The 14,324-nt window shown below is 35.9% G+C and overlaps 1 protein-coding gene across 1 annotated transcript in view; it reads left to right on the top strand.

The window, feature by feature from the left end:
* The window catches only part of LOC107569731 (serine/threonine-protein kinase TAO3-like), a 30,895-nt gene that overhangs the window by 7,702 nt on the left and 8,869 nt on the right, over window positions 1-14,324 (top strand). Inside the window, exons 5-7 of the mRNA XM_016255881.1 lie at window positions 4,939-5,106; window positions 6,891-7,076; window positions 11,076-11,210. Of these exons, the coding sequence (XP_016111367.1) occupies window positions 4,939-5,106; window positions 6,891-7,076; window positions 11,076-11,210 (489 nt within the window). The remainder of the gene's footprint in view (window positions 1-4,938; window positions 5,107-6,890; window positions 7,077-11,075; window positions 11,211-14,324) is intronic.

Genomic DNA, 14,324 nt, shown 5'->3' with positions numbered 1-14,324 from the left:
AGGTTTTGTTGACTTTTAACGAACATTTAGAATGAACTAGTCCACCTTGAACAAGTTTGCATCATTGCTCGCAAGTTTGGAGTTGGTAAGATATAGAGCCGAACGATTAATCGAAATCCAACCGAAATCGCGATTTGGCTTGATGCGATTATTGAATCGCAAAGACTGCGATTTTTAATGAAACAAATATATGCACGGCGCCAGTAGTAAATGCTGCTCATCTCTGCAATGCGCTGTGAGTTTATAACGTGCATCTGATTAAGCAACACACACCAAACATCCTCTCAAACTTAATGAGAACATTATAACATAATTTTACTCCAAAACATCAGTCGAGTGTTTTAAGACAACTTCATTTTCTGATCTGATGTGGCTTCTTATTACAGAATAAATATGTATTCTATACTGCAATAAAGGCTATGTCGATTAGCATTGCATTATAAATGGGCTTTATTATGAAAATACGTTTCTAGCTGCTTTTAATTCAGTCACAGCATAGCTAGATACCTTTGCCCATATTAGGGATTTCCTGGAACGTCATGAGTTCTATTACTTCTGTGATGCATTTGTGGAGTTTCTATGTGAGGGCGCCCTCTGGCGTCCAGTTTGAATGAAACGGACTTTACATGTGTTTAGCACTCAGTAATGCGCACTCAGTCCTATAAATAGGCCATAAATAGGAAAAATAATAATTATGACATATGATAATCCATGTTTTTTTCTTTTTTCTTTCCCCACAGTGGATGTATATACAGCTCATATTTCATGTTAAAGACATGGAATCCATTTTTGATTTTAAACACCTCCTGATAAAAATTAGGAATTTACTGTCAAAGATTTTTATCATAACAGTATCATATGATGTACAGTTATAGGCCTGTATGTTAGCAAGTAACCTATTTTTCTGTAAAATAAAATTAGTATTGTTGTTTATCTTTTCATTAATTTTTATCTAATTATTATACTGTTATTTTTTATTAATTTGTTTTAAAAATCGCATTTAAAACGCAATTTTAACAGAAAAATCACAATTAGATTTTTTCCCCCAAATCGTGCAGCCCTAGTAAGATATCTCGTATGCTCACCAAGGCTGCATTTATTTGGTCAAAAATACAGTAAAAAAAAAAGTAATAATGTGAAATGTTATTACAAATTAAAATAGCTGTTTTCTTTTTTAATATATTTTAAAATATAATTTATTCCTATGATGGCAAAGCTGAATTTTCAGTGTCACACGATCCTTCAGAAATCATACTAACATGCTGATTTAGTGCTCGAGAAACATTTCTGATTATTATCAATGTTGAAAACTTTTGTGCTGCTTAATATTTCACAGTGGAAACTGGGAAACAGGAATGTTTGATAAATAGAAAATTCAAACAAACTGCATTTATTTAAAATAGAATATTTTCTAGTATTTTGAATGTCACTTTTGATCCATTTAATGCACACTTGTTTAATAAAAGTATTAATTTCTTAAAAATCTTTATCACACCCAAATGATCAAATGGCAGTGTACAAGAATGGTTTGTTCTTTGGAGTAAATGATATGTTGTCAAATGAAAGATAATGTTAATGTCAACAAAGCCAAACAAAAATAGGGAACCAGTCCACTTCAAAGAGGAGCTAGTGCAGTTAACTGTTTAGAATTAACCAGTCCGCCTCAAGCAGTCCAATAAGAAAGGTTATTGCTTTAGAGCAAAATATATGTTCTCAAACATACTTTTAAAGTAAGTGCATAAAAGAAGATCTTCATGATGCATGGTTTAGAGGAAAAGTTGCTGCGAAGAGTCTCAGAAGGAGGATTTGTAGAAGATGGGAAAAAGATAAATTACAAATTTCTTATGAAATGCTTAGAGATTCGGTCTAAATTTCAAAGGGCTGTAAGAAAGGCTAGATCGAGGTACTTTGCAGATCTTATTGAGAAAAATTGTCATAATCCTAGGCTTCTATTTTCTACGATAGATTCCATTATTAATCCTAGATTAGAGGTGGTAGGAGACCGGTCTGCTGATTTATGCAATTCTTTTTTTTTTTCTTTTCATAAATCGAACATCAGATGTACATAATAACATTAGTAATTGTTCTTATGTCATTCAGCAATCGGTATCTGGTGTTACTTTCTCCGATTTTGAGCCAATTTCTCTTTCAGTCCTTGAGGATATTATACTCAGACTAAAGTCTACAACTTCTCCTCAAGATATTGTTCAGACCCATTTGTTAAAGCAAGTTTTAAATTCAGTTGGCCCTTTTATAGTGTCTATAATTAATAAGAGTTTGTCTTCGGGGGTCGTGCCTGACTACTGCAAGCATGCAGTGGTCCAACCCCTTTTGAAGAAATAAAATTTGGATAAGAGTGTGTTAGCTAATTTTAGACCAATCTCAAAACTTCCGTTCTTGGCTAAAATTATGGAGAAGAGCGTTCTTCAGTCAGGTTTTAAAAAACATCACAGCACTGAATCAGCTTTGCTGAGAGTTTATAATGATATTTTTCTTGCGACTGATCTCAGAAATTTTACTGTACTTTTACTTTTAGATCTGACGGCAGCGTTTGATACGATTGACAATCAAATACTTATATCTCGTCTTGAAACATCTGTGGAAATGCCTTAAGATGGATAGTCATATTTTCAAAATAGGTTTCGGTCCGCATGGGAGAGTTTGTATCAGCATTGGCACCCATTTCTTGTGGTGTCCCGCAAGGCTCTGTTTTAGCACCTTTTTTTCTTTTCTCTGTATATGCTACCATTAGGATTGATTTTGGATAAATATGGTGTGTCGTTTCATTCTTACTCGGATGACACTCAGTTGTATTTGTCTTTTAACCCAAATTCTTCCAGTGCCTTGGGGCGTTTGTTGGCCTGTGTAGATGAGGTGAAGTCTTGGATGTCTGCTAACTTTTTGAGTCTTAATGAATCGAAAACAGAGGTCACTATATTTGGTCCCTCTGAAATGAGCGATATGGCTGGAGTTAACTTGGGAACATTAAGCCCTTTTAGGAAACATCCAGTAAAAAATGTGGGTGTGATCTGTGACAGGGCTTTAAAATTTAACTCTCAAATAAGTGAAGTTGTCAAAGCTAGCTTCTACCAATTAAGAATGATTAGAAAGATCAAGCCTTTCTTAGCACGTATAGACTTGGAGAAGCTTATACATGTTTTTATTTTTTCTCGATTAGATTATTGCAACTCACTTTATTACGGTACTCAAACAAAACATTTGGACAGATTACAAATGGTTCAAAATTCAGCCGCAAGACTACTGACAGGTACTCGGAAGTATGACCACATTACCCCTGTTTTGAGATCATTGCATTGGTTACCAGTACCTTATAGAATTAATTTTAATATTTACATTTTTGTTTTTAAATCCCTGCATGGTATAGCCCATATAGATCATTACGATCTAATGGACAAAATCTCCTACATGTTCCTTGATCAAAATTAAAGTTCAGAGGTGACCACGCATTTGCGGTAGCTGCCCCAAGGCTTTGGAACAGTTTGCTAGTGTCTTTGCGACAATTATCATCTTTGAATGAATCTAAGAAGCAGTTAAAAACATATGTTTTTTCATTAGCCTTTGATCAGGGATGAGTGCTGAGGTATTGTCACTGTAGTTACCCTTTTGGGTCTGTCTTGTATGTTGTGTATTGATGTGGGGTTTTTTTTTTTTGGTTATTATTTGCTATTATATTCTTTTAATTGAAGTTACTGTACAGCACTTTGGTAAACTTAGTTGCTTTATTAGGTGCTTTATAAATAAAGTTGGAGGATTTACGGTAAACGTTCAAGAGCGACTGTTTCGAGGAATGGGACGGGAATTGATTTGGATTTTGGATTGTGCTCCTAACCATCTTCTCCCAAATAAATAAATGAATAAATGACTCCAGTTGGCCCAGTTGAGTAATGGAAAAACTGCATACACCCAATTAGTTCACAAAGACTCATGGTTTGTGGTTTTGCGGGCCCAGTTAAGATGCACACATGCAGCCACTTGAACTCTCGAGTCGATTCGCTTTTTATTTCCATTGAGGAGGTGAGATCAAGTCCACATTTAGCCAGCCATGTCAGAAACCCTCCTCCATATGGCATGTGTCCACTCGAGGCCACATTACACGAGCACCCTCTAGTGAGCAAAGGACAAAGACGAAATGACGTAATTAGGAGCACAAGCGGAGTAATCCGGCATGCTGAGAGGATTGAGACGTGGGTTTATTTTGTGGCAGTTGAATTGCATCATGCTTAACCCCCAAATGCTTCTCCTGAAATATATGCTTTTATGAAATGAATGCAATTTTTGTGGTTTTCAGGTGAACACGGGGCCAAATAAAAACACACTTTCCTCTAAGCGATCCACTCATAAATTGAATAAAACCCAGAATCTGAGGGTTATGCACAGAAGCTGTGTTTATACATTTGATCACCACTTTATTTGCCTTAGCATGGGTATAATTGCAAAAACACATTTGTGACTCTGGACCACAAAACCAGTCATAAGGGTCAGTTTTTCAAAATTGAGATTTATACATAAGCTGAATAAATAAGCTTTCCATGGATGCATGGTTTGTTAGGATAGGAGGACAATATTTGGCAGAGATACAGCTATTTGAAAATCTGGAATCTGAGGGTGCAAAAAAAACTAAATATTGAGAAAATCATCTTTAAAGTTGTTCAAATTAAGTTCTTAGCAATGCATATTACTAATCAAAAATGAAGTTTTGATACATTTATGGTAGGAAATTTACAAAATATCTTCATGGAACATGATCTTTACTTAATATTCTAATGATTTTTGGCATAAAAGAAAAATCTATAATTTTGACCCATACAATGTATTGTTGGCTATTGCTACAAATATACCCCAGTGACTTAACACTGCTTTTGTGCTCCAGGGTCACATTTCACAAATGCCCTCTATGTCCCTCTTTGTCCGTCCCAGCATGAGTTCGTGAGGAGAGAGCGTCCTCCACGGGTCCTCATCGATCTGATCCAGAGGACGAAGGATGCAGTCAGAGAGCTGGACAACCTGCAGTACCGTAAAATGAAAAAAATCCTCTACCAAGAGAAACACAACGGCCCAATGGGGGAGTCTCAGGAAGAGGAGGAGGTGGGTACAGGAAAGACTCTGAGAAGCGAAAGGCCCCCTTGAGTGTCATACACACATGTTGACTTCATACTTGCCTGTGTGAGTTTCTCAGTGGTTAGCGTGCTTCCTGTTGTTGCATGTGGCTACGTGTTGTACACAGCAGATTTGGCAGCCACTGGTTTCTCTTGGTTAAAAATGTCCTTTACGTGTTTGCCGCCGACGCTTTGTTAACATCAGTTTTGAGTTTTCATAGAAAAAACTGAGACTACAGATGGATTTAGTGTCAGTCTGTTTGTTTAATGGATGAAAAGGGCCACAATTAGACTTAAGGGTAATAAACTAAACTTGACTACATTATAAATAATTAACTTAAAAGTATATGTGACCCTGGATCATAAGTGTCAATTTTTAAAATTGAGATGTATGCATCATCCGAAAGCTGAATAAATAAGCTTTCTATTGACGTATGGTTTGTTAGGATAGGAGGACAATATTTGGCTGAGATACAACTATTTGAAAATCTGGAATCTGAGGGTGCAAAAAAATCTAAATATTGAGAAAATCATCTTTAAAGTTGTTCAAATGAAGTTCTTAGCAATGCATATTACTAATCAAACATTAAGTTTTGATATATTTACAGTAGGAAAGGTACAAAATATCTTCATGGAACATGATCTTTACTTAATATCCTAATGATTTTTGGCATAAAAGAGAAATGTATAATTGTGACCCATACAATGTATTGTTGGCTATTGCTACAAATATACCCCAGCGACTTAACACTGCTTTTGTGCTGCAGGGTCACATATAGTACTATACTGAATTGTCAGTGTCAACTACAGTATATCGTACTAAACTGAGGGCATATGATACATACTAGACTGTACTATACTATACACAACCACAGTATATGATAAAGAGTTACGGATGTTTTCTGTATATTTGTAGCTTTATGTACTTTACTAAAATATACTATTGTTCAAAGGTCAGTAAGTTTTTTTTATTTATTTTTTTGAAAGAATATAATACTTTTATTCAGCAAGGATGCATTAAATTAATCAGAAGTGAAAGTAAAGATGTTTGCATTTAAAAAAATAAATAAAAAATCTATCTCAAATTCTTTTTAATTCTATTCCTTAAAAAATCCTGGAACAAAATGACTGCTGAAAATTCAGCTTTGCGTTCACAGGATTAAATCACATTTTAAAATATATTAAAGTAATTCATTTACATTGTAACCGTATTTCACAAAATCACTGTTTTTACTATATTTTAACAAATAAATGCAGCTTTTGGGCGTATAATAGAGGCTTCTTTCAAAAACAATACATCATTAAAAAAAAAAAGATCTTACCAACTCTGAACTTTTGATACTATATAATATATTGAAATAGACATCAGATATAACTATACTCTCTCTTAGTTGCTTAGGATGAAAACTTCTGCTAAATGCAAAAATGCAATAACCTACTGAACTGTAGTGAAGATATACTAAAGTGTAAATTTGATACTATAATATACAGAAATGTATATTACTGACTTTAACTGAACTATATATTTTACGGAAGTATATACTGCAGACTGTACGTGGAATTATATATTTTCTTGCACTACACTAAAGGTGGGACTATACACTATTTTGAACAACATTGAACTATTAAGTGACTTTCAGTAATGGTGTGAATGTGTCTCGTGTTGAGTGAATGTTGCCATGTCCTTGCAGTGAGATGTGCAAAGTGCTGTCAGTAATTGAAATAAATAGGGGTTTTCAGTAAGGATGATCAGTTTCTCTGTCTCTTGCACAGGATGGAGATCAGGCAGGCTGTAAGATGAACAGTTTGGGCAGTAATCACTCCATCCCCAGCACCTCCGTGAGCACGGGCAGTCAGAGCAGCAGCGTCAACAGCCTGCAGGAGGTGCAAGACGACTCCTGCGCCGAGCTGCACCACGACTACGACAGCACCCTCGAGTCTTCCACGCACCACAAAAAGGTCCCAAACACACACTGAAATCTCCACAATGCTTAAAATGCATTGCAGTCCTTTTCATTTAAATGCTTGGCATACGTGCATTGATGCTGACGACCAAAAATAGAACATATGTGACCCTGGAGCACAAAACCATAAGGGTCACTTTTGTGGAATTGAGATTTAAATGAATAAGCTTTCCATTGACGTATGGTTTGTTTGGATAGGAGGACAATATTTGGCTGAGATACAACTATTTGAAAATCTGGAATCTGAGGGTGCAAAAACATCTAAATATTGAGAAAATCATCTGTAAAGTAGTCTAAATGACATTCTTAGCAATGCATATTACTAATCAAAAATTACATTTACGGTAGGACATTTACAACATATCTTCATGGAACATGATCTTTACTTAATATCCTAATGATTTTTGGCATAAAAGAAAAATGTATAATTGTGACACATACAGTGTATTTTTGGATATTGCTACAAATATACCCCAGCGACTTAACACTGCTTTTGTGCTGCAGGGTCACATATGCTTTCCAGTCTGTTCCTGGAAGTCAATTCCTATGATTTTCTCTCTCAGTCAAGCTCTTTAATTCTCAGAAGGCTGGCTTGTTAGAGTTTTAATGGTACACACACAGTCTTTCAGGCCACAGAGAAGTTATACTTAAAGTTATTATTAGATTGAAGATGAAAAAGTTCAGTGGCGCTCCTCTCCACCAAATATGCAAACTTGTGCTTGAGACTACTGTATGCTGTATAGCTAGTACGTACTATATTTAGGGTTGGGTACCGTTCACATTTTAACCGGTATCGGTACCTGAATTTCGGTGTCAGTACCTTTTTTCGGTACTTTACTCTCTGTGTAATTACAAAAACATTTATTTCAGTGAAAAAATAAGTCCAAAAGTCTCAATTTCAACATTTTGAACAATAGGGCCCTACAAACTTTTTTTTTCTTTCTTTCTTTCTTTTTTTTCCCCCCTCAGAAATTAAACCTTTATTTTAACTCAAATAAAAATTAAAGGAAGAAAAACTGTGAATATTCCTTTTAATCATTTTTAATAGGCTAATCATTGTATTATTTTTTTCTACAATTAAGTGATTAATCTGGTTGTAATATTTATTTTTTTACCATTTAATTGTTTTATTTAAATTTTATAGAAAATGGAATATTTAAAGATGTACATTATACTGTACAAAAGTAATACAAGAGTAATATATTTCTGTTACATGTTAAACCGTACTTTATTTTGACAGGTTGCCATGAAGTTTATGTGTGTATACAGTATGATGATGCTAGTTTTCTTAAATGAAACGGTAAAAATCTCGCGAAGTGACTCTCACAGCAGCTCTGGAGATTACGTTTTTGTGTTCATGCCGTCGTATAGTGAGACGCAGAGGCCGGAAATCACCGCGAGCGTCACGCGTGCTTCAGTATTTGTGTAGTAAACAAAACAGTGTTTCCACCATTCATACATACAGAGGCAAGCGTAACATGCAGGACTCATATTTAAACTTAAATTTTATATTATTTTTTACATTTACATTTAAACGTCTTTTTGCATTTTAATATTCACAGACACTAGTTCATATCGCGATTCGAATTAAGTGGCAGTGGCTACTTTTGATTCATTCGTCCACAATTGACGAATTCCGTGGCATTCCGCGCTATAGAGTAAATTACGTGTTTACGAATGGACTCCGCGATCCCATCCGCGTTTTCACAGGAACCATATGGCCCTAGAAATGTAACCACACTTCACAACATTTCGGCTCGCCCTGTGTGGTGTTTGAACGAGTTGCAGGGGTTACATCACGTCACAGGCTCTCTCTCTCTTTAGCGTATGCGCCCAGATGCGTTCTCAGGTACCGAAATTTGGCACCGAATGATTTAATGTGAATCGGCCCATATGGCCCTAGAAATGTAACCACACTTCACAACATTTCGGCTCGCCCTGTGTGTTGTTTGAACGAGTTGCAGGGGTTACATCACGTCACAGGCTCTCTCTCTCTTTAGCGTATGCGCCCAGATGCGTTCTCAGGTACCGAAATTTGGCACCGAATGATTTAATGTGAATCGGCACTCTGTAGTACCGACGCAATTCGGTCGGTACCCTTAAAAGTACCGAGCTCGGTACCCAACCCTATAGGGACTAAAAATGTTGTTTGTGGTTCAATTTTGCTTGTCTAACAACACTCGGGTAAATAAATTTTGCGGTTGTTGTTAGTCATATTCAAAGGGTTCAAAAGTCATTGACATTTGACAACAAATCACAAAGGTATGCGCCCAGATGCGTTCTCAGGTACCGAAATTTGGCACCGAATGATTTAATGTGAATCGGCACTCTGTAGTACCGACGCAATTCGGTCGGTACCCTTAAAAGTACCGAGCTCGGTACCCAACCCTATAGGGACTAAAAATGTTGTTTGTGGTTAAATTTTGCTTGTCTAACAACACTCGGGTAAATTAATTTTGCGGTTGTTGTTAGTCATATTCAAAGGGTTCAAAAGTCATTGACATTTGACAACAAATCACAAAGTCTGAGATTTAATTGAATAAATATATGAACATTCATAAATGTTAACATTGTAATTTTACAGTTGTACTGTAAAATATTTGTATTGTAATTTTTTCTTAAATATCACATTAGTAATATCTCCTTTGCAGTATTTTTCTTTGATAATGATTAATAATAATTGTTATTGTTGTTATAATTGTCAGACGGAGTCCCTACACACAAGCACAGCCAACCAGCTTTTTAAGAAAAATTTGATTTTATTTATTTAGTTTTTCCTCTAGTGCTTTTTACATTCTCTAAAAAGTGTGCGATTTTAGAAGTTCAGATCCACTTTCCCACACGTGATTGATTGAAACTTTTCGTCCTCAAGTAAATTACATAAATTGCGATTAATGAAGATATTTTAAGATCGTGAGCTTGTTAGTGTTGAACAGTGTCGTTTAGAAACGTCTCCGCTGATCCTACAGTCAAGCCAGAATGTATTCAAACACCTTCAACGTTTCTCACATTATCACAGTTTATTCGCAATTAAACGGTAATAAAATATGACCAGAACTCAGAGTTAAACTGTGTCAGAACATATTCATCTTGATAATATCAGGTAACTTTGATAGAAAGGTATGTAATGAATTCGGTTGAATAGCTGTCAGCTGTTAAATGCAAGTACACAATTAGATAAAACCAATTTAGCTTAACTAATTACCAAGCAATGCTTAATTTAGTTCAGTCTGTGGTCTAAAAAGCTCACATGGACCCTTCTCACAAGACTGTGATGACGCGTTTCAACGGTCATCAGCATCGTAAATCCTCGAAAGTTTTTTTTATGTATGTATATTTATAACTCTATTCTTTGCATCAAATGACAAAAAAACTAGTTAACGCTAATGCAAGGGTGTTTCAAATGCAGCGTCTATGGGAGGGACGGTAAATTTGACATCGCTCTCTCTTCTGACTGCCGTTATCAGTCTCTCAATTTTTTTCCTTTTATTGAAAGTCATGAAAACACTATCGTGGAGATTTTCTTTTGCTATTTGAGCAACTGGGAATGCAAAAAATGTATATCTGTGGTACTCTCCCATTCACCGCTCTCGAAGTTAACACAACTACGACGACGTCCGCTGCTGAGAAACACGGAAACGTGAAAAAGCTCCATTAGCAGTTAGAGAAGCATGGTCAGGTCAAAGTGTCTAAATAATTTTTGGTCCCAAATTTTACTGGTAGTCCACTGTATGAAGTATTTTTGGGTATAATGTGTTTCAGTTCACTTTATTTTGCTATCCTCACTTACTGGTAAACAAATGTATAGCCTGAATGCACTGTAAGTTGCTTTGGATAAAAGCGTCTGCTAAATGCATAAATGATAAATTAATTATTACATAAAGTGTCCTGCACCCACTAGTAAAAAAATGAAATCTGGTGTCTGAATAATTTGTGGTAAAACTCAAATGTATAGCTTGAAGAGAGTATGTTTTGATGTGCTTTTTGTCCTCAGGATCATCAGTTTATCCGTGATGACCTTCCTCATCGGGACCACCGCTCGGACCTGCGACCGTCCTCGTCGGAAAGAGCTCAGGCTCATAACTATAAAAACCGTGAGCGCTTCACCACCATCAAGTCTGCTTCACTGGTGAGGAAAAAGAATGACATCATCCTCTCATCCCCCTCCTCTCTTGCTTTACTTTCTTTTTCTTGTCATCCCTTTGCTTTAATACACTGCGGTCATTTCTCTCTCTTTCTCTCGGTGGTCTTTGCCTCCTTCTTTTCCTCTTTATTCAGGGGGGGAGACACTCTCACGTCTGTTGTCAAGGCAACGTGATTCGGGCAATAGCCTGCTGCATTCCTCACACGAGTTATTAGTGTTGTTGTCTACTATTAGTTAATACGCTGTGATCCCGCACAAAAGGATATTCATAGTCCTGTGGGGTTTTGGGTAAAAAAAAAAAAGCATAGGGACATTTACGACGCAAATAAAGAATTTATTATGCAATTAAGCATGCAAAATAATCTATTGTGATACAACCACTTCCACCCTAATAGATGAATGAATGGAGATCAAGGGCAGGCGGTGTAGTCGATGGCAGTGTGCTTGATTTAAATGATTATGTCACCTGTTTTGGCCCCGTTTCGCTGGAGCGTGAGCACCCTCTAGGGGCAGACAAGCGCTGTGGACTTTGTCTGATACTACAGACGATCATTTATCATTTCAGATGACCACAAAGGAGTTTGGCTTTAGTGGGTTTATGGGTATGGCGTAGCATTTTTTTCCATCGACTTGTTGGTGGAATCAAGTGTGCACTTTATTTATCGATATGCGTTTTATGCTTGTATGGAAGGAGACTTAAGGATCTGGGCTATGCAGGGGGAAAAAATCTAAATATTGAGAAAATCGCCTTTAAAGATGTCCAAATGAAGTTCTTAGCAATGCATATTACTAATCAAAAATGAAGTTTTGATATATTTACGGTAGGAAATTTACTAAATATTTTCATGGAACATGATCTTTGCTTAATATCCTAATGATTTTTGGCATAAAAGAAAAATCTATAATTTTGACCCATACAATGTATTGTTGGCTATTGCTACAAATATCCCCCAGCGACTTAACACTGCTTTTGTTCTGCAGGGACACATATTGAATGAATGAAATTGATATGTAGAGGTGTTGGCAGAACTATAGGGATGGAAAAGGGAATGTGAGAATATCTTGGGTTTGTTACAGATTGTAAAATTAAATGTAGAATCTGAGAAATCTCCAGTTGATGCCCTACATAAATCTCACGTTTCTTTGTTTCGTTTTCCAGCCGTTTTGAATGTAGTTGTTTCCTGCTCACAGTGTGGATTTACATTGACTCCTCAGCTTTCTTCCAAAACCTAGTGAACTGCCATGCTGCCTGCTCCCTACATAGGATGCCATCTTCTTAGGCAGCAACCTAACAGTCATGAAATTTCATAAGTGCCCTTAGAAAAGTCTTATTTGCACAGAATAGGTACGACCAACATTCACAAAGTTCCACAGCCACCCTTCGTGACTGATTTCATTATGACTCTGGTTACTAATACGAATGTAGTACTCTTAGTCTTTAGTGATAAAAGCCATTATTTTTAAAGTGTGTGTCCCTGATAAACATAGTTACACAACGGTTAGGTTAGGGTCAGTAAGAATTTTTTTTAAAAATGTTTTTGAAAGAAGTCTCTTATGTTCGCCCAGGTTGCATTTATTTGACTATGCAGCAAAACAGTAATTTTGTGAAATGTTATTACCATTTAAAATAACTCTTTTCTATTTTAATATATTTTAAAATTCAGTTTATTCCTGTGGTGGCAACACTGTATTTTCAGCATCATTACTCCAGTCTTCAGTGTCACATGATCCTTTAGAAATCAGTATAATATGCTGATTTATTATCAACAGTTGTGCTGCCAAATATTTTTTGGGAAACTGCAATACTTTTTTTCACTGTGATCCGCTCCAGACAGTCCTGCGATCAGCCGTGAATAATCATCTCTCTCAGGCGCTGGTGGAGATAATGACTCACGTCTCTTGAGAGAAAATAACAGTTGTAACCTCTCTGTACATCATCCACCTCGTTCATCACCCCATCCCTGCAGCTCCGTCTCTCTAACAGCCCCTCCAGTTTAAATGCTGTGAAAATGTCAGTAGTCCCTGCTGAAATACTTGATGCTTTTTCTGCCTCTTGGGATTAGTTGTTATGTCTATGTTTTAATCACTTTTAGAATTGGCTTACAGACGGTCAGAACTATTGCGTCTCCCTGAGGTACTATGTTCTGAAATATGTTTAACAGAAAAGCACAGAGCACCATTCTCACACAATTCTGGGTCAACAGACAAAACATTTGTATATATATTCGGCGCAGGGATCATGATCCCCATTTAGAATTTATGCACTGGTACTAGTAACATTGAAAGGAAATTACTCTTGTGTCTTGGTGTGTTAGTAATGGCTAAGGCAGCTGTACACTTTAAAGGTTGATCTTTAATAATTTAGTCATAGCTTGCTTTTTGTTGTGTTGCTATAGGATGTACAAGAACTGCACACATGACAAATAAATAAATTAGTGCGTGTTTTTTATAACACCAGTAAATTACACTTATCTTATTTGACAGCTCGGTGGAATGCTTGATTCTGATTGGCCGTTTGCAGCATTTAGGGGTCAGATATTAATGAATAATTATTGCAGTCAAGGACAGCACTGTATAACTGCAGAAAACAGATCCTATATTGCTATATACACTACAATCCAAAAGTCTAGGGTCGGTACGATTTTGAAAAGTCTTTTAAACTCATACTGATTATAAAAATACAGAGCAATTTTGTGAAATGTTATTACCATTTAAAATAACTCTTTTCTATTTTAATATATTTTAAAATTCAGTTTATTCCTGTGGTGGCAACACTGTATTTTCAGCATCATTACTCCAGTCTTCAGTGTCACATGATCCTTTAGAAATCAGTATAATATGCTGATTTATTATCAACAGTTGTGCTGCCAAATATTTTTTGGGAAACTGCAATACTTTTTTTCAGGATTCTTTGATGAATAAAAAGTTAAAAAGAACAGCATTTATTCAGAATATAATTCTTTTCTAACACTTTAAATCTTTGCTATCACTTCTGATCAATTTAACACATCCTTGCTGAATAAAAGTTTTAAACTTTTGAACGGTAAGAAAAATATTTCTATTTTAAATAAATGCTCTTCTTTTTAACTTTTTATTCAT

This window comes from Sinocyclocheilus grahami, unplaced genomic scaffold (assembly GCF_001515645.1).
Source record: "Sinocyclocheilus grahami isolate Dianchi unplaced genomic scaffold, SAMN03320097.WGS_v1.1 scaffold1376.1, whole genome shotgun sequence".
Classification (NCBI taxonomy): domain Eukaryota; kingdom Metazoa; phylum Chordata; class Actinopteri; order Cypriniformes; family Cyprinidae; genus Sinocyclocheilus; species Sinocyclocheilus grahami.
This window is presented reverse-complemented; position numbering and strand designations above follow the sequence as displayed.